General features: G+C 47.0%; 1 protein-coding gene across 1 annotated transcript in view; it reads left to right on the forward strand.

Moving 5' to 3' along the window:
- KCNMA1 (potassium calcium-activated channel subfamily M alpha 1) overlaps positions 1 to 22,678 on the forward strand; it is a 250,752-nt gene that overhangs the window by 28,485 nt on the left and 199,589 nt on the right. The window contains exons 2-5 of the mRNA XM_040623777.1: positions 2,553 to 2,723; positions 4,324 to 4,401; positions 4,515 to 4,606; positions 22,297 to 22,407. Coding sequence (XP_040479711.1) covers positions 2,553 to 2,723; positions 4,324 to 4,401; positions 4,515 to 4,606; positions 22,297 to 22,407 — 452 coding nt within the window. The remainder of the gene's footprint in view (positions 1 to 2,552; positions 2,724 to 4,323; positions 4,402 to 4,514; positions 4,607 to 22,296; positions 22,408 to 22,678) is intronic.

Below are 22,678 nucleotides of genomic sequence, written 5' to 3' on the forward strand. Positions count from 1 at the left end.
AAAAAAAAAAAAGAATAGAAAAAAGAAAAGAAAAAGAATACAAAGAAACTGTTAAAATATTAATTGATCAATCTAGAAGAAGGGCATATAAGTGTTTATTATACTCTTCTTTCCATTTTTCTGTAGATATAAAAATTTTCAAAATAAAATTTAATTAAAGAAATGTTAAACCCAGTGGAGGTTTAGGGGTCACTTTTAGTGGCCCAGATGTCATTTTTCTATAGGCTCTGGCCCTACCTACCAATGCTGTCTTCCGGGACCTTCCCTTATGATGGAGGAAACACTGGGGAGTAGAGGTGGGGTGCCTGTCCTCTAAAGATTGCTCTCGCTCTGAAAGCAGCCCGAACATGGTCTTCTCTTGTAACTTGGGGATTTTGCTTGTTGTCTCTTTTGCACAGTAATTCCATCAAGCTGGTGAATCTGCTCTCCATATTTATCAGCACATGGCTAACAGCAGCCGGGTTCATCCATTTGGTAAGTATCCTTAACGATGCTTCAGCTCTGGCTTTTCTGCAGTAAGTCCATCCCTGCATCATTTTATTACTTGAAATCTTTCTCCCTGGAGAGAAACTTCAGCCTCTCTGCAGAATGTAGGAGAAGGAGAAGCAACTGCACAATTGTCTGGGTTTTCAACCCTTTTACCCAAAACTAGTTCCAAATGGTGAATGATGTTCGCTTCATTAACCTGTGTTTTTCAGCTCACTGGTCTGGTGGATTTTTCACTCTGTCTGCAGTAACTCCAGCAAGCCACAAGATGGCAGTGCTTCCTCAGCCAACACTTGAAAAGGTCTTAATGACAAGGTTGGAAGTTTGACCCACATCTCTTAATAAACAACAAATCCAGATCCCTCAGTTTCTCTCCACTTCCCCCTTACAAAAAGCCACCTTTGATTCTTTTGCCTGATTATTTGTCAAGTTATTTTGTATCTCCAAAATGTTAATTCTTTTAAATTAATGACTCTTTGAAAGGCTTCCATTATTGGGTCAAGCTCTTCTCACCTCTTCAAGGCTGACATTTATCCCTGCTTTTAGGGACCACAGCTTTTGTTGGAAGTGTGTTTCATACAAACACAAACCGGAAGGAGCCTCATCTCACTCTGAAGCTTTGAGTAAAGGTGCCTTTCCCTTGCTGAGCCTCTATCTCTGTTAAGGGGTGGAGGGTGCATTTAGTTACCTCCCATCATCGGGATTTATGTAATTATCGTGCGAAGGAAGGGGGCCTGGGATGGACGCTGGGGGCTCCCATTCAGTCAGTAGATCTGAGGGCTCCCCACCCCCCCTTTTATGCTGATAGAATTTTTGGCAGAAATCACTCTTAGTAGGTAAGCACCCTAATCACCATACATGGTCTTCAGTGGTCCTGTGAGGTGAGCTGACCTCAACTTACATTTTGTGACGGAGCTGCTGCTCCTCCAGGAAACCTCCATGGAAATGGCATGTCGAGCTCAAGAAGTGATGTGTGAAAGAGGCTAGGTTTTGGAAACTTTCTGCAGAGCAAGAACCAGAAGCTCGGTGGATGGGGGGCCTGGAGACTGGCTGCCACATGGGCCATGCTGGTGGATCACAGGCACTGCCCGTGCCGTGTGCCGCAGGGCTGGGATCCCGGGTAGACCTGGCGATCCAGCCCACATCTCTCCCTCTCCCCTGAGAGCAGTAGCTCCTCTCCTGCCTGCCTCACAGCCTTGTCGGTGGGTCAGATCGATGGGAAGGGGAGGTGTTTTGTAAAGTCGGGCACACTGCACCCCCGGGGAAAAAGGGCTCCCAATTCATCCACTCCCCTTTAAGTATTGCCTCTGGCTGATTCACCAACTGCAGAGTGGAATTGATGCTACAGAGATCAGAAACTCTACGTTGCACAAGCTGAAAATATTTACTATCTGGTCCTTTACTGAGAAAGCTTGCGGACCCTAGGTCTGAGGGGTTGCACAAAAGTACATTGTTCTCATGAGCTCGATTTTTGTGCACTCAGGGAAATTCCTGCCCTTTGCAGGGTAGTGCCATTCTTGACATTCTGCAAAGCCAGGAGAGCAGAGTCAGACTCCGAGAGATGCTGTTTGGGGTTCGAGTGTAAGGTCTGAGTGAGGGAAGCCCACCAAGCCTCACCTTGGTCAAAATGATGAAAAGAGGAGGGCTCCGGTGAGAGAGTCTCGAATTTCTTTGGAGCGCAGGAGCCAGGCCCTCTGAGACTGAGCAGGAACTCACAGAGAAAGGTCAGGGCAGGGCTCTTTGGCTCTTTCCTCGAGGTGAATGCTGTAAAACGTGGAGGGGGGCAATGCCTTCAAACTCAGCTGGCTTCGAATCTTTAACAATGAAGAAGAGAACCGGACTATATTTATCTCTGTTCCTTTCCCCGTCTGCCGCATCAGTCAGGAAGGCATGTGTACGTTTCTACCCCCACTTTCTCCAGTACCCACATGGAGCCTCCGAGTCATCGCTGCGAAACTCACCTGGGGCGGCAGGCACCTGGTGTTAAGCCTGCTAACGCTTTTGTGTTCCTGGTATAGCCTACGTACACAATGTCATCTTTTTTCTCCCCTGTCCCTTTGCTTTAGGTGGAGAATTCCGGGGACCCATGGGAAAATTTCCAAAACAACCAGGCTCTCACATACTGGGAATGTGTCTATTTACTCATGGTCACCATGTCCACGGTTGGCTATGGGGACGTTTACGCAAAAACCACGCTTGGGCGCCTCTTCATGGTCTTCTTCATCCTCGGGGGACTGGTAAAAACTCTTTATTACGATGTTGATTTTTTTTATGGTCATTAATATTTTCTATGATCCGTTTCTTTAAAGCTTTGTATTTTTGATCCTGTGTTTCTGCATTACCAGCAAGTGATTGCCTTAGTGTTACAATCAGGCTAAGTAAATCCAAACGCAATGGTGACCTTTCTGCATATTTCTTTGGTATGTTAGACTTGTTTCCCAGAGACCCAGGCACCCTGCCCTTGTCAGGGTCAGCCTTTTCGCCAGGAGGAAACCTAATTGTCTTAAAGGAAGTGATGCTCAGTTATTAAGTGAGAGTGTCTGTCCCTTAGTAATGTCATTGGGCAGCTGACACTTTGCAGGGACAGCTGCTGTCACCCGACCCGGTCGATGCTGTGGATACTCTAGACAGTTTGCGGTTTCAAGAGCTCCCCCACACCCTTCACGATCCTCCCCTAAACTTCCAACAAACACTGTGGCTGGGGCCTGCCCTGAAGAGTAGGGTCCCCGCAGAGGACGGAAAGCCTGCAGGTCTCACGCAGGTAGACAGCCTTAGCGGAGCCGAGTGTGGTTTTGTCAACAGCGGACTGACTTCCCGCGGCAGCGACCCGTGGGATGCTTCCCTCCCCCTTTCTAAGTCAGAAAGTTTCGCTATTTGCTTTTCTGGTCTTTGCAGATCGTAACGGTCAGTAATGATGTAATTTTCAAGGGGGATTTCTGGCAACACGTGGTCGGTTGCTACATTTTGTCTTTCCAAGTAGCTCATTTGAAATGGAGATTTTTGCCGGGTCCGCGGTAAGCGATAGAAGCCTTCCTCACACGCAGCTTTCGCACATGCGCACCGCACATACATTTATAGGATGCATATACCTCTGTGTTCTGTATGCATACGACATACATACTTTTAAAAAATGTATATAAATGTACATGTGCGTGTGTCCATTAACGCAAGCGCTCCCTCAGCACCAGGGAGGTCCCTGTAGGTAATGAGACCCACTGATCCAGCCACCAGCACAATGTTTGTTGGACAAAACATGGCAGATTTGTGTTTCTCCTTGCTCTTCTTTCCTCCCATGTGATTTCCTAAATTTACCTTTTGTGCTTTTTAGTGATTTTTTTTAAACGGAAAAAGTTTATATTATTTTAATATTCTTTTGGTGTTTATTGTCTTTCATCACGCAAAAAGGCATTGATTCTCCTGTGATTTTGAACTAGAAAGGAAGGTCTTGCCTTGTGGTTGTGTGTGTGTGTGTGTGTGTGTGTGTGTGTGTGTGTGTGTGATTTCACCAGCATGCACCCCCTGTACTGTCTTCCCTTCAGCAAGAAAAGCTAGATGTCAGCTTATTTATTTCTGTCTCCCTTGTATTTTTCTTGACTATGATTTGTTGTTGTTGTTGTTGTCCAGGTTGGCTAACGTTCATTTTGTCCTGTGTATTTTCAGGAGTTTGCCCTTTTTGTGCTTTTATTTTTAGAATCCACCCCGTGTTAGTATATGCCTTTGCAATTCTAACCCTTTTGTGTTTTCGGATCTTAGAGCCCACCCCCCCCTTCTGAAAAGGTCACCCCTTTCTTTGGCCTGTCTTTTCAGTCTCTCTTCTGTCTCCTGTCTTCTCCTCAGGCCATGTTTGCCAGCTACGTCCCTGAAATCATAGAATTAATAGGAAACCGCAAGAAATACGGGGGCTCCTATAGTGCGGTTAGTGGAAGAAAGTAAGTATGCCAAGAGGTTTTGCTGCCTCCGCTGTGGTAGAATCCTCTCTGCATGCCATTTTTTTTTTTGGCTCTTGTTTCTTTGTTTCATGCATGTAGGCAATGTTTGCCCGCTACGTGCCCGAAATTGCTGCTCTCATCCTGAATCGGAATAAATTCGGCGGGAGTTTTAACAAACATGGAGGCAGAAAGTAAGTCAGTTGCATCAGAAGAGATGGGGTTGAGTGACTTTCCAGAGCCCCTCTGGCGGTGACGCCTGAATCCCACCCCTCCCCCCTTCCCCCCCAGAAGCTTCTGTGAGGGAAGAGCCACATTCTGTGTCGGGTGTGATGTCAGAGTCACCCCAGGAAGCTGTCACCTGCGGACCGACTACCCGGACCTGGGCTTTCTTCCCCACCCATCTTTCCAAGACACATCCTGCATTTTTCCTGGAAGGGGTCCCTAAGTAACTGGGCCTGTATTATTTTCTGTCCTAATCCCTCCCCAGGAAACCAAGCTCACGCATTCTTTACATCGACTGGCTTAGTGATTACATTCTGGTCCCCCAGACTAGTGTGATGCCATCCTATGGGTTTTGTGTGTCTGTGTGCAGCATTAACATGGGACTGTCCTCCAGCAGGGAAGTCTTAGGGACGGCAAGGTCAAGGTCACCTTGCCTACCATCAAGGCACTGCGGCAGCCAGGAAACCAATTCTCTTTAGCCAGGAGGCACCAAGCTTGTCCTCAGAGGGACTCATTACTCAGCTGAGATTCCTTCTGGGCAAGACAGATTCTGTCTATGGTTTGTCAGGGCACGACATACTATCCTGATGAGTCTTTTCTTTGGCTTCCGTACATCAATGCTTTCTTCTTGGGGACTATTTCATTTTGGGCTCTGATCCTTTTATCAATATCCATATCAATGCGTGGGTTCGTCATCAACCAGAGGGTTGACTGCTCTGTAAACAGCAGGGCCCTAGCATCTCTGTCCTCTACCGGCATACCAGGCAGGGCTGGTGGCAACCATTCTTTACTTTTTTTTTTTTTTAAAGCTTTTTCTTGGGTCCTCAGCTTGGCTGTTTTCGTTTTTGTTTTAACTTCCGTAGAGTAAGAGGCACACAGCTTTAATGTACAGCTCAAGGGATGTGTCCCTATGTACACGCCCAGTAATTACCATCCAGATTGAGATGAGAATATTTTCATCACTCAGGCCCCTTCCCAGTCCTAGAAGCTCCGATCGCAGAACCGAGTGCCCCTCCCCTAATACATTTTCAGGTGAACTCTTGACTAGCCTCTTTTGTTTTTTAAGAGAAAATAAAACCATAGCACTGCCCTTGCCCTTCGCCTGCGCCTTTCCTGACAGTCCTGTTAGATGGAGGAAACCTCGTCTCCTGCTGGTGATCCCAGGGCATCCTGAGCTCAGGTGTCCAGTCCTTCGTTCAGAAAATGAGGAGGTGGAAAAAAAAAAAAGAATCATTTTCTTGAACTACCCACAGGACACCAGTTTCCTTTCAAAGGAACAAAGGACAGTGAGCGAGAGGAGGCCAACTGGCGTCTCTTCCGTGGCGGCAGCACATTCCTCCACCTTCCCTCTAATGGAGCCCTCCTCTTCCTATTATCTTAACAGCCCTGGATGAGATGAGCACCAAGCTGTTCTGATTTCTGGGCCATTGGTTGGATCCAAAAGGCCAGATAAGTCCAGAGATTCCCACTGGTCATTTATTCCATTGCCAAGAGGCAAACAGCTCCTCTGTCCATTTCACCTCTAAGGTGTGAACAGGTCGCCATAAAGCAGAAGGCATTCTGAGGAGCTGGCTCTGTTTATGGCCTCCCACCCCACCAGCTCAGCCAGCATTTCCTTATCACTGCCCCTGAAGAAGCCCATAAAGTCAATTGCCCCGAAGTCTACGTTGAACATATTTCTTGACTCTCACTCCAGGTACAATGTTTTTTCTCGAAATAGTTTCCCTGGTCCAGTGTGGGTGGGCCAGGTGGCTGGTGGCTTTTGTCGGTGGGCACCCCAGAGGGGGCCTCAGAACAGCAGTCTCTCACCCGCACCTGGTCAGATCTGGTCATCTTTTTCGCCTTGGCACTTCCACTCAAACCCTGGAGTGCTGATGACTTCAGATCACAGCCTTCCCCTGGCTTTTGTCCTGCCTCTGTCTCTGTCATCTTTTATCACGGCCTTTTAGCCTGGGTTTTTTTTCTCTTTCTTTTTTTCTTCTCCTTTATGAAAATACACACTTTGCTTTTAATGTGCTCTTTGGGTCTCCGATGTCCCCCGACCCTGAGGACAGAGAGTAGGTCCTGTCATCAACACTGGGACCATTCACTTTACTTTACACATTGTTTCCTGGTTCAAAAGCTAATTACTAAGTAGTTTAAAGAAGCCCTTTGGTCACTTAGATCTTTCATCAGAAAATATAAGCTTGGGAAAGGAACGGTAATAAAGGGCCATTAGCACCCTTTGTTTGATGTTGTTTTCCAGTCAGTAGAACAAGATTGATGAAATGTTATGTTTGGCCAAAATTTGAGTTTTCATTTGGAATTCAGTGTTGAGAGAATGGGCTGTCAGAATCAATAAGTTTTCTTTCGCTTGGGATACGGGCATGTGGTAGTAATTAACAATATAAGGTCTTTAGTTGAGCAACCAAGCATGGATTCTGGCAGCAAACATAATGAGAAACTACAGTTGTTCTATTTCTAACGTCAGAAAGTTTCCAGATAAAATTAAATGCATTTGCAAAAAGAAAGCAGCTAAACTTTGTTGAAAGATAGAGTTCAGACTCTTAAAATAGCAGGCTTTGCCCCGTGTTTTTGTGTATGCAAAACTGTATGTGCTAGACTCATGGACACACATATGTACGCATACTCTTCTCCCTAGGATGTCATCAAGTGAATGCCCAGAATGTAATTAAAACATATACATAGTCAAGGAGATTGTTTACGTGTATATATTTTACTCAGAAATAGCCTCTCGAACAATGCATTAACTTGTCAGAGAATTTAAGGTAACTTGTGACCCAAAGCTACAGACACGCACAACTCTGAAATCTAAAGATGAGTTAGAGTAAAAAACAAAAACCAAAAAAGCCAAAAAAACAAAAACACAAAAATTAGGCAGGGAAGTTCTGGGTTTTGTTTAGGCAACACCCAGTTTCAGGATATTGGAGAACGTGGACATTTTGTTGGCACCTCATTTTTGGTTTTCATCTATGTGTTTGGCGTAATGTAAACACTCCACACAGCATCCCCAGAACGTCTTCACCATCAACATGGGGTCAAGGGCCCGGGGTGGCTTTTTCCAACGCTCGTATCGATATTCCTCACTTGACCTCCCACAGGACATGCAGATCCAGAGCCAGTGGTAGATATCGGGACACGTGTGTACGTGGCTGTCGGCTGTTCTCTACTTCATCTTACTATGATGTGCCAGGGCTCCTAAGAATAGGAATTGGGTGTCAGTAACCAGGGGTTCAATGCGAGGCCCACACAGGCAGTCTCTGTGGGTTGGAGGTCTTGAGGACAATTGGCCTCTTGGGCTGAGACCCCAGATCTTATTCAAAAGGGTAGCCCACCTGCAGCCCAGCCTGCCCCCCGGGGGCATTGCCTCCTTCTCCTAACTTCCATGTAAAATCAAAGCTGCTCAGAGGTGGGGGGCAGGAGGGTGAGGCTCCCATGGCCTTTGGGATCCCGGCTTGCTCTCCTTCCTCCCACAGCCCCTGCCGTTTCCCCCAGAGATTTCCTCTCTGTGTGTGACTCAGCCACTCCTGCTTAGTTTATGAGAACTGACAAGATCATGGTCCGGGGTCACATGGCCAAGGGCCATGGAAAATAATCAGCCACAGAGAGGAATCCATCTGCTCTAACTCCCCGTTAGAGGTGGCCAGGCTGGGGAGCCATCCAGACCTTGTGTTTCCCATGATGGGCTTCTGGGGCCCCAAACGGAGACAGTCCTTGGCCAGGTGTTTGGGAGAAGGGACAATGGGGTGGGTTTGGATTATTCTACTGATGTCTGGTAGCCAAATGCTGAGAGGACACAGAGACAGGAGAATGAATAATAGAGGACAAGAAGAAGGCGAGAGGGAGCCAGGAAAGTGAATGAGGTCTACTTGAAGGAAGTAGGGGCTCGTGAGGAGTCTGGGCCCCCCTTCTGGTTGGGGGAACAGTTGTCACAGACTAATCTGGCTCTAGTTCCAATGCAGGAAACCTGTCTGTGGAACTTAAATGCTATGGCTTCCCTTAGAACTTTTCTTTATATGGACAGAGGAGTGCCACATACTTGCAGGTTAGAAGTGAATCACTAAGGCCCAAAACCTTAAGACTGCCTTCTTGGACCGTAGTAATACCTACAAACGTGCATATTTCATAATGCTCACAGCAACCACATAAGGAAAGCATTATCATCTCCCTTTGCAGTGGGTGAGGAAACTAAGGAACAGAGAGGTTATGTGACTTGCCTGACATCACACAGCGAATAAAGGCTAGATTTTATATTTGAACCCAGGGGCGATTTGCTTCACTGGGCCATGCTGCCTCTAGAGATCATCTCCTGAGATCCCTTTCTGTTCTGAACCCCATGGTCCTATGGTTGTATGTTTTCCTCCACCTCTACCCATAAGTGGGGCCATTACACTGTGCACATGATGGAGAGGAAGAGAAATGCATGAATATCACTGTGGGCCTCTCTTCTTCCTTATGCTCACCTATTGCTTCCAAGGGTCCAGGCCCCCCAGGGTCAAGAACCAAAAGATGGGGAGGGGACAAAACCATTTCTTCCTTGATTTTTCTCATTTGGTTAGACTAGAAATGCACTTACCTCTTGTACACTTGTAACAATGAGGGGCTCTCAAGGATGGACAGACGGATTATTGACCAAAATGAGATTTTCGCCTTATTCGTGGGCCTCAACATTTTCAACCCCTTCCTGGGGAGTTCATTTCCTAGGTTACCAGCCATGGTGGTCTGTAGCAATCTACCAGATCACCCCCCCACCCCGGCAGAGCCTACCTGAATGGCATCTTAAGAAGAGCGTTCCCTGCCCTGGCAGACATATCCACCTGTTCCCTTCGGTTCCCTGGCTGGTCTGGGGGTGGTTTCTTAACTGTCAGTGAGAATTAGAATAGTAGGAGCCCCTCCTGGAAAGTCCCATGTTAGATACACTCTCTGGGTTTATCTCAGAGCTTTGGGTGGGAGTGGTAACCTGCAGGAGGCTGGGTCTTCCTGGAGGGAGTTCGGGCAGTCTGCTTTCCACATGGGTTGTCACCTCTGGATTGTAAGTGGGAGCCCTGAAGCCATAGAGGTTGGCAGAATTTATCATGCATTTCCACTTAAAAATGAAAACAGATACTTTACTATGTTCTTTATGTAGTGGTCATATTTTAAAGAGTATTCAATAATTTAGACAAGAATTTCATGAGCTAAGAAATACTAGAGCATAGTTCACTTCCTGCCTCACTCTCTGTGCCTGTGATCACGTCTACTGGCTCATTTTCAGTCCGCAGATGTTCACCGTGTGCCTCCGTGCCCGGCACGGTGTGGGTTGTGTTGGGTGCCAGGGGTTCAGTGGTGAGCAAGCTCCCTGTGGGACCTGTCCTCATGGGTGCTGCAGTCTCCAGGAAAGTTACAGGCAACGAGCAAGGCTATGACTGCTGAAAATACCAAGTACAAATTTTAATGCATGTGGCAGAAACGAAAACAAAAAAGACTAAAATTCTGTCATAGAGCCAAACAGGGATGACTTATCCTAGAGAAGTCCTGGGAGGTGCCATTTCAGAGGAGGGCGTGGTATAGCCCTTTCCGTGGCTGCGGACCCCAACTTCTGGTGCTCCTAAGCTGAGGAGAGCCAACACCCCAGTTTCAAAATTCATATTACACGAACCCCTCTTACAACCATTGGTCTTTGCTTCTACCTCCATGGGCCTAAGTCTTAAAATCTTGCTTTCCTCTCAGGCTCTGCTTTGCCTGTACAGTCGTCTCCGCTGACTTACTGGGAGAGGGCATCCTTCCCTGGTTTCTTCTTACTGGGTTCTTATTTAGTTCACTGCCTCTTCTCAGATCAGAAATAGTCGCCTCATCTCTCTCCGTGTGTCCTTATTCCTTACTGAGACCACTTTGTATTCCCTCCTGCCTGGCCGACTTAAACTTCCATCTCGTTTTCTCGGCCCCCCTCAAGCTTTGCCCACTGTGGTTCTAGACCACTTTTTGTTTTTAAAGGATTGGGATCTTAAAGGAGCTACTGTGCCCGAGCAGGCATTGCAGCTGACCCTTGAACAACCCGGCTTGAAGTGCATGGGTCCATGTACACGTGCATTGTTTGGGATAAATACAGTACAGTAAACGTGTGTTTTCTCTTATGATTTTCTTGACAACATTTTCTTTTCTCTAGCCTACTTTATTATAAGAATACAGTCTGTAATAACTGTAACATAGAAACTAGGTGTCAATGGACTATGTTCTTGGTAAGTCTTCCGGTCAATAGTAGGCTATTAGTAGTTAAGTTTTCGGGGAGTCAAAAGTTAGATTTTTGACTGTACGAGGGTCGGTGCCCCATGTTGTTCAAACGTCAGTGGTATTTCTTTACAGAGACTCATTAATCTACCCCAGAGTCTATCCTCTCCCCCAAGAGAGCTAGCGTGAGTTCTGCCTTCATCACCGTCCGTTCCTCACGTGATTACCGAGTGCTCGCTACACGCAGGCACTGGGAACAAATGTAGTCACACCCATAGAGGTTTTCAAATATGCCACATCTCTCTTGAGCTATGCATTACATTATTTGGCCACCGAAGTGATTGGGGAGTTCAAACTCAGAGCTTATATCAGCCTCCCCTCTTGGTTCCCAGAGGTGACTGTCTTCCTACAATAACATTTCCATCTCAACTTGTTCTGATAAGGGCTGACTCCAGCACTTGGGAATAGGATGTGGGGTTAATTTGTGTGATGTTGTCTTGGGCCCGGTACCATGAGCCTCCTTTCCTTTCCTGTCTACACACAGCTTGGGCAACACTCCCTCTCCCTTCTGCACAGCCTGATGTGGTGGGTGGGGGGTTACTCCTATGGGGGGTGTTTCCTATAGGATGCCATTTACGATTTCTATATCACAGACATCACTCTGATTGAAATGTGACCGAGGCTTTGCATTTCACACAAACTTCTATCCCTTGACAGGGAAGCCATTCAGCCCTCTCCTTGCATGGCCACGTGATTCGCGGCCTGAACTCCCAGCAATGTTTTCAGATTCCTCGATTTTAAAAGCCATAAATTAGCAAATCATCAACATATCACCAGGAAGGATCATCTGGTAGCCATTCTAGTCAGAAGGAAACACAGGCCCCAATAACTGATCTTCACAAAGATATGAAGAACTGTAGACAGACAGATACAGTAAATAGGAAGACAAACAGATAATTCAAGTTGACAGACCATCTTGGACTGATTAGACATTCTGCTTTGATTAGCATTAAACTTTTGGGGGAGGAAAAAAGAATTGAGATTGCCCTAATACTTTGGAAAAATGACCCCTGGACTACTTCTGAAATTCAGAACCGAGGGGCAGATACCAAAAGCAAGTGTCATTAGATGCTGTATCGTATAATGTAACATGCTAGGTATTCCTTTCTGATGAGAGGGGTCTCGGTGGGTGTGGATGTGGGCGCTTCTTTCTTTGCATCTGCTTTGGATTCTTGTAAGCCACATCTTCAGTCCCTTTCAAACTTGAAGCTCTATTTAAAGAGACTTGGATGCATATTAAATCAATTTCCTGATAATACTAATGGAATGAAGGCTTGTCCCCCCCCTCCCCCCTCCACTTTCTTCCCTTCCACACACTTATCAAAATGTTCCAGCTATTGTTCTGAAAACAAGAATAGAAATGTAGGTGGGAGATGAACTGTGTACCTAAAAAAATAAAAAAAGTCATATTCAAACCTAGACTTTTGCTCTCAGATATTCTTTCTTCCATAAAAAAACCCATTCCAAATATGACTTTTCTAATTATAATCCCCGAAGAGTCTTTCTGCTCCATCTCACGTTCGGTTGGGTGAACGCTCGCTGGGTAGGTTCCGAATCTACAGAACAAACGCCACCCTCCAAGAGCGAGTTGCTGTGTTTTCTGTCTTCCTGCTGTGTCGTTCGTTGGGATAGAAGTCTTTCCAGAGCTGTGCACCGTGCTTCCTAGCAGACTTGGGGTTTGTCCTGCTGATGCTGCAGTCATACACCAGGAAACTTTCTAGCTGTCCAAGCCCATTGTCTCTTTCTATTAAAAGAACTTTAGAGGCTGTTGCAATGTGAGGCTCATGGAAACCTGATTCTGTGTCGCTCAGGGTTCGAGGCTGCACATCTACTCTGAGTGTTGGGAACAATGACCTGCTCCCATCGCAGAACCATGGGATCTGCTCCAGATGTGGGTATCGATTGTCAATAAAAGCAATCTTATATCCCCCCATATACCTTCTTAATTAGGGGACATGGAGGCAGTTCAGAGATAGATTCATGCCCATCTCTGTGGGAGGTTTTGTGACCTTAGCCACTGACCTCAAAGGCAAATGCCAGCTACACTGTAGAACAGATTCAGGGAAGTTCCCATCCCAACATGTTTGCTCGGCTCACAAGTATGTGAGCCCCTGCCGTGTTCCAGTCACTGTGCTAAGTGCTGTGGTTAAAGGGTGAGCAAGAACACGTGTTTCTGCCCTCCTGGAGCTTACCTGAAACTTGGACCAGTCAGAACCACCCAGGGAACAAGTGGCAGCTAAACGGAAGCTTGATTATGTAGGAGCGTCACCCCAGTAGAAAGCTTTTGGGCAGGAGTTTTCTTCAATGAAATGGTGAAGGCTGCAAGCTTTTTAGAGGGAGTGCTTCTAAAAGCAGTTGATAATTCATATTGTTGAAATGTACCCATTGCAGAGTTTGGGGCAAAGGTAACAGCAGGGTCATGTGTGCCTCCAAAAACCTATGGATCTAATGATGGACCCAGTAAAACAGGGATGCAGAGAGACTTGGGAGGGTGGGGAGCTGCTGATGCTACCCCGAGTCCCCTCTTTTTCATCCCTTAAGGTGTCCCCCAGTGGTGTGTTATGCCCCAGCAAGCCCTGGAGCCTGTGGACTCCTCCCAGCTCTTATGTGTGTAAGAGATGCTGGAGGCCAGCTAGAATGTTGGGTCTACTTGCAGTGGATTGGACAGCTAGCAGTGTGTGCTAACTGGACCCACACCTTTGGGTATGGCTGAGGAACAAGGCCAGGATATGTTAACTTGATTGTCTTTATGGGAAGGTAGACCCAACAAGATATGCTCTAGGGCCATGATGCATGATTTACCTGGGGTGTTAACAGGGAGGTGGGGCTTGCTTTGCAAATCAAAGCTAACATACCTCCCCTCTACAAGGGCAAGTAAGAACCGTTTCTTTGCATGGACTTATTTTCCCTCTATTCCACCTTCAGCCCTGAAGGATGTGGTTGACCTTTGCCTGAGTCTTCTCTTCTCTGGGTGCCTCACGTTCAGAAGCAGCGCCACCCAGTGGAGACAGGCAAATCTGCTTTGATCTGCATAGAGGAAAGTGCTGTTCAGTACCCGGATTTCACTGTAAGAGCAGAGCACCATCTAGGATTGGAAGACTCAGGTTGAAGGAAGACTGACTTACCTGAAAATGGCCAAAGGCCACCAAGCCTGCAGTAATGGGATGACTACAACGTGGAAGGGCCAGGGTGTTGGGGAGACACAGTGTTATTTGTGAGAGTTGGGCAGTTATGGAATTGCCTACTTAAGATGGCCGTATAAGTCCTCTTCCAAGAAGGAAGGAAAGGAAGAGGGGAGAGGAAGAAACCAAAACAACACCAGCCTACTGGGTCGTTGTGAAAATTAAGTGAGACACTAACGTGAAGGTAAACAACTCTTCCAGTTAGGGGCTCTTCAGTTATAGACAACAGAAATGGATTCTTGCTAACTCGAGCAGAGAAGGAATTTCTTTGGAAGGTTAGAGTACCTTATGGAATTCAGAGGAAAGCTGATGAGCAAGATCTCAGAAAGGACATGGTTGAGCCAGCCAAGCTGCCCTGGGACCCAGCAAACAGAAACTCAGGGACGGTCATGACAGGGTTTTGCCGTCAGGGTGGATCCCACCGGGACTTAGTGTCACTCCATTCAAGACTAAGAAGCATTGATTGGCCTGGCTCGGGCAGGGAAACTTGATTCAAGGTTCCAAGACTGTATCCGACTAAAGAGGACTGGCTCCCCAAATTAAAACTGAGGTGCCATTGACAGAAGAGAGGGTGTCTGCTGGACAGGTCAATCTAACCAATAGCTCCTACACTACAGTTCTCAGAATTTATTTATTGATTTTTTTTAAAGATTTATTTATTTTAGAGAGAGAGAGAGAGACATTGAGAGAGTTGGGGTGAGGGGCAAAGGGGGAGAGTCTCAAGCAGACTCCATGCTGAGCCCGGAGCCTGATGCGGGGGCTCAATCTCATGACCCTGAGATCGCAACCTGCGTGGAAACCAAGAGTCAGACGCTTAACCAGTTGCGCCACGCAGGCGCACCTCTGAGTTTATTTTTAAGACTTGGACTGAGGCCCCCTTTAGGCAACAAGCTACAAGAGATGTGTGCTCACCTGTGTTTGTGGTCTGGTTTTGGAGCTCTAATTGTGATCTAGGATGATGGAGGCGTAGACACAGACCCCTCTGGTGTGGTTTAGGTCCTGACCTTCTGCATATGGTAAGATGCACCCACTTTGTGCAGAAAGTTCTGGTCTGGTCAGGACAAGTCAGTATTCACTGTTGGCCCTACCAGTGGTCTGTCCTGTGACCTTGGGGCTCTGTTTTACAGAGGTGCCTTTGCTGCACTGTTGGGATCTATTTGCTCAGCCTTCTGCCCCTGTTTAGGGAAACAGCAAAACAGCCTGTCTCTTCCAGAACAGCTCTATTGACAGCTGGATGAGATGATTACTTTATTCTCTTCCTCACTAGGAGGGAGAAGGCATTTCCTTTCTTTGTAATTAGCAAAGTACTAGCTGTGGCCCTGGGTAGGAGATTTTCTTATCTCTAAACCTCCTTGGGCTTTTCGTTTGCTTGTTTTGTTTTTTCATTTGTTTTAACCGGAAATGGCTAAAGCCTGGGTTTGAGGTTGTGACCTTAATACACATTCACAGTTGTTTTGCTTGCATTTTTATCCTCCTTACACGTACTGTTCTCTCACAAGCTCAAAACCTGGTAGTAGATCTGAGGCGGCAGAATCAGCCAATGATCTAATCTGACCATCTCGCGGTTGACTGTTAATTTTCTTCTACACTTACAGTGGTAGAGCGTGGCCAAGACAAGCACACCTTACCAACCAGTCCATTGGTCGGCAGATAGTTCTGGAAAGCTTTGGGGGTCCTGACTGAGGTCCCAAGGTGGGGTAGAAGGATGGGACCCACACAGCCTAAGAGCTAGCTTTTGTTGGCCAAAGGTGAACTCCCCTATGTGGAAGTCAGTTCCTTTGGGACAGGCTCTCAGTACAGGAGGAAGTGGGAAGGCGGGAGTTGGATCAGCCTCCTTCCTTTTGGGCAGTGAGGTCCTGCACCTCAGGGGAAAACCTGGGTAACTGTCACCCTGAAGGACATGACCCAAACCAGGGGAAGCTGTGTGACAAAACAGCCAAAGAAAGTACCACCAGGTGATAATGGAATGTCAAGCCCAGAATCTGCCAAAACCTCAGCTTGCATGAGAGTCTTGGAGAGATAGTTATGTGGACACTGAATGGTTCAAATTCAACCTTGGAGGGGCAACATGAACTTAGAGTGCTGACCACTGTGTGATCTGGGTTGTAGGGTCCCTCGCCACCCGTACCCTGCTTTCTGTAAGATAAAATGCTGCTGAATTCACTTGACAAGTCCTTCTTAAAATTCATTCCCATCAAGCCAGTGGCTACCAATGGGGGGGGGGGCAGGTTGGATGGAAAGAGCATGATTAGAAGTCTCAGCAGAAAGACAGAAGAGATTCTAGCATATGTATTTGATATAAATATGATAGTTTTACAGAGACATATAGATCAATATATGCCACGTTTCATCTACCTCTCTGACAAAGGGAGCACAATGTATTCAGGGAAAGCTGTATAGGATTTTCAATTTACCCTGTGTGATTTATTGTGACAGGATAGCTATGGGTTTTTTAAGTTCTTTATACTTGTTCCAGTAAAAATGGATATAGTATCTTTAAAAATAAACAGCCCAGAGCTGTGCCTTTTACATTGTCTTCCTAGAATGAGGCTCTGCTAAAGAGAGATCTGAGACCTCCCTGCCCTAGGGGGAGCGGGGGGGGGGGGACCACGACCTGATGCAGTCAGATTTGCCTCAGTCCTGCTCTTTGGCTGTTTCGAGGGGATGGGGTGGTGGGGAGGGTGAGCAGGGAACTGAATTAGGAAGTATTGCAGACGTCTAGACGATACGGTGGTGGCGTGAGCTAGAAGGGGCAAAGAGCTGGAACTCGATGGGGGGATCCATCACTGTCTGTGGGTGCAGTCCACTCCGTCTGGGAGTGACTGGCCCCCGTCTACTGATTCCCAGTTCAGGCTCCTTTCAGCAGTATCAGCCTTCCCTTTCTCTAGAAGGCATCAAAGCGAGGGGGTAGGGCAGCTCTTGCTCTGCTACTCACCATGTACTAAATGTCTGGGCCTCAGTTTCCACATTAAAATAATAATGCAGGCACTAGACTGAACATTCTCGAAGGGCCATTCTGATACTAAGATAAACATAAGTCTATGGAGTGGAGCCCATCCCTGTCACGGTTCCCTTTCTCAAGGCTATTGGCTCTAAGCAACACTTCCCAAGACTTCTTAAAATTGTGTAGGTTTTAGTTCTCATTTACTCAACTCAACCTCCATGGGTCTCTGGAGGCCTCATTCACTGGAGACTTGAAGAGTTTGGGGGCCCCCCTCGACACCCTCCTCTTATGCCTCTTGCCCTAGATCACCTCCCCTAAGTCGTCCATTCTGAAAGGCACCAGTGGCACTGAGCTCTAAAACAGGTCCCAGCTCCACAGGGGCATCCTGGCTTCCCTCCGCCATCTCCAGGAAGGAAGTAGAGTGATGGAGGAGAATGCGTGGGATTTCGTTCTAGAGGTGGAGATGCTTAATGATGGGAGAGGTACACCCATATTCATTTAGTGAGGATGTACCCATGAAAAAAGCACTTAGTAGTTTGGTGAACCCTGTTAGAGTTTGTAATAGTCAAGCATTATTCTTATTGTGGTTGTCACACTCATCTACTGATGCCATGTTTGCTCCATGACACACAAGTGTTACCCACCCCTAATTCGGTCCAGCCTGTGTTTACGGAGCCCTGCCTCTAAACCAGGCGTGCTTGCTTACACTGGATGACTAACTCTTTTACACATGCCATCTGCTACTATTCTGGCATTTAAGATGCTTCTTCATGCATCTGAGGGGAATCTTTTAATCCAGCCATTAACATTAGTTTATCCCAAGAAAGATTTGTTTATAGAACTCAACAAAATTAGAAAACAAAGAAGTCCCATCAGATCAGAAATGGTTATTGATTTAGGTTTGTTGGCCATCTTCACAAACCACGTTCCCAGGCCCTATAAAATCCGTCATTAAGAATGCCAATAGTGTAAAGACATTCAAATCCAGAGCCACGTTGGGAACAGTGTTAGTTACCATCATAGTGTAACTTTCCTAAATAGTCTCCATCGTCAATGGATCATTTATCTTTGGGATCCTTAGGCTGGTGAGGCGGTCCTGGGCTGGACATAATATATAATGTCTAAAATGGATATCTGCATCGCTTTGCCATCCCTTGGCTTGCCAGATTGTGTGGCTTCAGTGTCAAAAAACCTGGATTAGAGTTTCTGCCATCACTCAGCCTTTGCTGCCTTGACCACGTGCAGCCAGTATCTAGTGATGCCACCAGCACTGGGATGTTTTAAGTGCAAATCACCTCTTTCCATCACAGTCCCAAAGCTAAGCCTCTCTCCTGGCCCAGTGAGGACCCCTCCAGCATCCCCTCCACTGTGTGACCAGGAGGACATCCTGCTGGCCCAGCCCTGCCTGCCATCAAGGAGCGGAAGCTGAAATACTCCAGCCTCTGCTCTCTGCACCCCATCACCTTCATCTTAGTGAGCATTAGAGCCGGGGACCTGGGTCACATCCCGGGCAAGTCACTTTCTTGCTGTGGGATGTCAGGCGTGCGACTTAAGGAAATTGAGGTTAAGAGAGGTTATCTGCAAAGATGCAGATTGTAGGAACATAGGGTTGTTTGAGGATTAGGTGAGATTCCAGGGGTCCTAGAGCACTTTACATCTGTTACCTACTGATTTATAGATATCACATGAATCCAACCATTTAATACTGCTTACAATGGCCCAGACCCTTTACTAGGCCTTTCACATGTATGATCTATTTAAATAAATCCTCAAGATAACCTCATGAATCAGCCCCTCTGAGACTCTGACTTTATAGTTGTAAAATACAGAGTTGGTACCTTGCCTAAGACTATTCGGTTATTTAGTGTCTGAGCTGAGCTAACACAGGGCTATCAAAGCACGAATCTCACATGTAGGTGCCATGGAAGCTGGCGGAGATATTTGTGGATGAGGATCTTTCTGGCATCCTTCAAATCGTGCACCGTGAACAACCATCACTCTGCATCCAAGGAGGGCACGCCCCGCTCCCAGTCTTAGAATATTTTCAGTTGTATTTTCAATCACCGAGGATACAACGAATGCTTCTTCTCTTCTCCCAGCAATAACATCCTCCCCCCAACTACTGTCCCTGGAATTTTCAAAAGTCTTGATAGTATTTCTGGAAAACAAATTTTCCCCTTTCACTGTCCATCCCTTGTGCTCCTGCAGGGCCCCCTGTGCTCCCTCAGACAGGCTAGTGGGAGCCGATCTTCCAGGGCAGATGCTGAGTTAAAGAGGTGACTTCTCCCCATCCGTCAACTCTAACTGCATTCAAACATGTTCAATATGTGGGCTTCTTGATAACTTCCACCGCATGGAAAACAAAATGGAGGGAAATGATTATTGGCACAAAAGGGGGAAGTCATAAATCTTCAAATCAGATATAGGACAGATTGGAACAATATGGGTTCTCCAAGGTTGCCGTGATAATGTACCTAATAACTCTCCTTGGGCAAAAAGGCAATCTGCTTTCAATCAATCTCGCTTTTTCTGAGCAAAAATACCAATTATGTTGAAGGAAGATTTTTTTTCTTCCTTTTTGATAAAGGCTGCTCTCCACCCAGAAATCATGCTGTAGCTAAAAGATATATATTCTCAATTGTCTAGAATGGTATTGGACAGCCAGCATCAAATGAGAAAAGTCAATCCTTTTCTCCTCTCCTCTCCTGCCTGCATTTGTCTACTTCTTAAGAGAAGTGAAAGCTACTTAAAGGCTTAAGGGACAATATTGATTGCATTGGAATGTATTTTATATGTACCCAGCACATTTTCAACTAGGAGAACCCTGACTCTTTCTAAGGCTGAATAAATCAGCTGGCGGGGCCTTTGATTCAAGGGTGAGAGGGTGAACTCATCTCCTTCCCTTCCACTTCTCACACATCTGTCCCAGAGATGAATGATTTCAGAACAGGGAGAGGGAATGCTGGCAGATGTTCATTCAGTCCTTTGCGTACAGGATGGAAAGGATGAATGTTCAGGCATTTCCCCGGACCTATCATTGATTCGAGTCCAGGTTTGAAAAATCACCAGGCTTCTACTGATAGAGAACTTTGAGCTTTGCCGTGCCTGGGGCAGGAAGCTGGCCGGGTGGTATTAACCTCTCAGCTCCCTCATCTATTGAATGGGGATAAGGAGCTTGCCCAGGATTACAGACATCCTTGGTGGCAGAACAAGGAATCCAGTCTGGCCTATTCTCATATCCAGGTGAGAGGGAGGGCCCCCACCACACATCTGTCCTGTGGAGGTGCCCATACGTCGGATTCATGCTGGCCTTGTTCACAGTCATGGAAGTCAGCGGGCAGAAAGCATTAGAATTGCCCCCATGTAGCCCCAGATGGCAGATCAAGAGGGAAATCCTGTGTCTTGGTCACTTTCTGAACGCACCTGGCAAATTCAAAATCAGAACTCTTATGCAAAACATGCAAATTCATTTGCAGCCTGTTTTGTCCATATCAATACACATACGTTACAAGAAATATTTTAAGAGATGACAGGATAAAAATGTATATAATCCAAGCATTCTGTTCACGTCCCTGTTCTGACACACGGTGTATTTCTGGAGGGAGTTAGTCATGTGGGCTTGGGGCACTTGGATGGGTGGCCAAGGGACCTCCCTTAACCTGGCCAGTACTGGCCAGAGAACAAAGTGGTCGTGTTGGAATGTCTCTTCTGAGGCAGCCCACGGGCAGTCTTTCCTCCCCGTGATGGCCGCTGCTTGCCCGGCCACTGAGTACGGCACCGTAACAATAACAGTCCATAATGGTGATATTATTAACTGCATTGTGCATATTATTGATTTACTCTTTGTTCTGCATCATTATCCTTTCACCAATGAGTTTACTGCCTTATTCTCACATACTTAGTCAAGCACCAAATTACAACGAAAGGGCAGGCTCTTGTAATGGCATCTAATGGAACATTGCGTAAGTGATCATCACTTCCTCCCATTATGAGCTGCCTCCAGCCAATGAGCTTTCTGCCTTATTGGAATGTGCACAGAGCAATTATGAGGTGCAAGGGGCCTAGCTATTCTAAATTTTTTCCCATGAAATTACCGTGCTTCCGTGTTCGCCACCTGCCCATGTCTCAGAGCCTGGCCAGGGATTCAGCCTCTGGCCCTAGCAGCCCGAGAGGCACAGGGACCGGGGCTGAGCCCCTTGCTACAGTCTTCTTACTTGAAGCCAGCAGGTTTCCTCTTCACAGTCGGGCCCCAGCTTTGGGTCGTGGGGCTAACGCTTGCACCAAAGGGTTTAGTCCTGATGGAGCATCAGATAGCAAATGTCAGTGGCCACAGGGTAGACAGATTGGTTCAGATTCATCAGATGGGTCCAGAAGCCCAAAGATGTTGGGGGGATTGTTGTCCCAGCAGTTCTGGAAAAGAGGCTCTTCTCCTCAGGGGAAGCCACCATTTCCAGAAACAGAAATTCAGACCTCTCTGGATCAAGGCAAACCGTTCCAGCCTCATCCCTTTCTAGCTTCTCTCCATCTTGAAGTAAAATGCTTTGGCTCTCGTGGAAGTCCCAGGCACCCTAGGGAAGCAGCTATCAGGGGACGCACAGCCTGTGGCACGATCTCCGATTCCATAGGCGTCCCATCCCCATTTAGCCCTGAGTAATGCTCACTTACTGTAAAGTGTTACATGCCCCCATTGTCGGAGAAGTTATGGCGGAAAAATGCAAAATTTCCTTTTTACTGCTTATGGCCAGCAGAGCCCATAACGTGTCAAGCTGCACATTAGCCACCCTGATAAAAGTCCGCTTTCTTACACACAAAATCATCGTTTCAGCAAGATTTGTTATCTCATTACCTGATAAGCTCTATGTCATAAACCAAGACTCATTCGGTAAATCTCTCAAGAGGACGCTTTGTGGGCAGAAAGGGAAAGATATGAATCTGCAAGGGACTTGATAATGCAGCATTTAAGCACAAGCATAATGTCACTTATTGTTAAATGCATAAAACCACTTGGCCAAACGGTTGGGCTTTTAATAGGATTTTGTGCAGCATCAGGTGAGAAGCCATATGCCTTTTCTGCCGAGGAGTCTCTGAACACCTGCCAGCACCGCTGCTTTGCCTCACGGCCCTCTGGGGATGGGAGCTGGGCTTTAATTGAGGCCTCGGGAGGAGACGAGTGCTTCCCTGCAGCTGTGCGCTTCCTCTGTCTTGCCTGGGGTGGGGGCCGGGTCAGCGCGGGGCTGGCCCCATCTAACTGGCTTCTCTTATTCAGGCACATTGTGGTCTGTGGACACATCACTCTGGAGAGTGTTTCCAACTTCCTGAAGGACTTCCTGCACAAGGACCGGGATGATGTCAATGTGGAGATCGTCTTTCTTCACAAGTAAGGGCCCCCTGCTGTTTCAAGACCCTCCACCCAACCCGGCACTCTGAGGAGGACTCCCTGAGCGTCTGTAGGAGTGGTGGTGCGGGGGGGCCACGCTGGGGGGCAGTGCAGAGTTGAATCGGCCACAACCCCTGGTCGCCTCCTTGGAGAGGACAATATGGAACCAATGGAAAGGGAACCAACCCATTAGTTCAGTGGTGAGAACGGCTCCTGCCTCTGTGGAGGCAATTCTGGCAAATGAGAACGAAGTTCATTGTGGGTCAAACAC

Source organism: Ursus maritimus, unplaced genomic scaffold (genome assembly GCF_017311325.1).
Source record: "Ursus maritimus isolate PB19 unplaced genomic scaffold, ASM1731132v1 scaffold_7, whole genome shotgun sequence".
Classification (NCBI taxonomy): domain Eukaryota; kingdom Metazoa; phylum Chordata; class Mammalia; order Carnivora; family Ursidae; genus Ursus; species Ursus maritimus.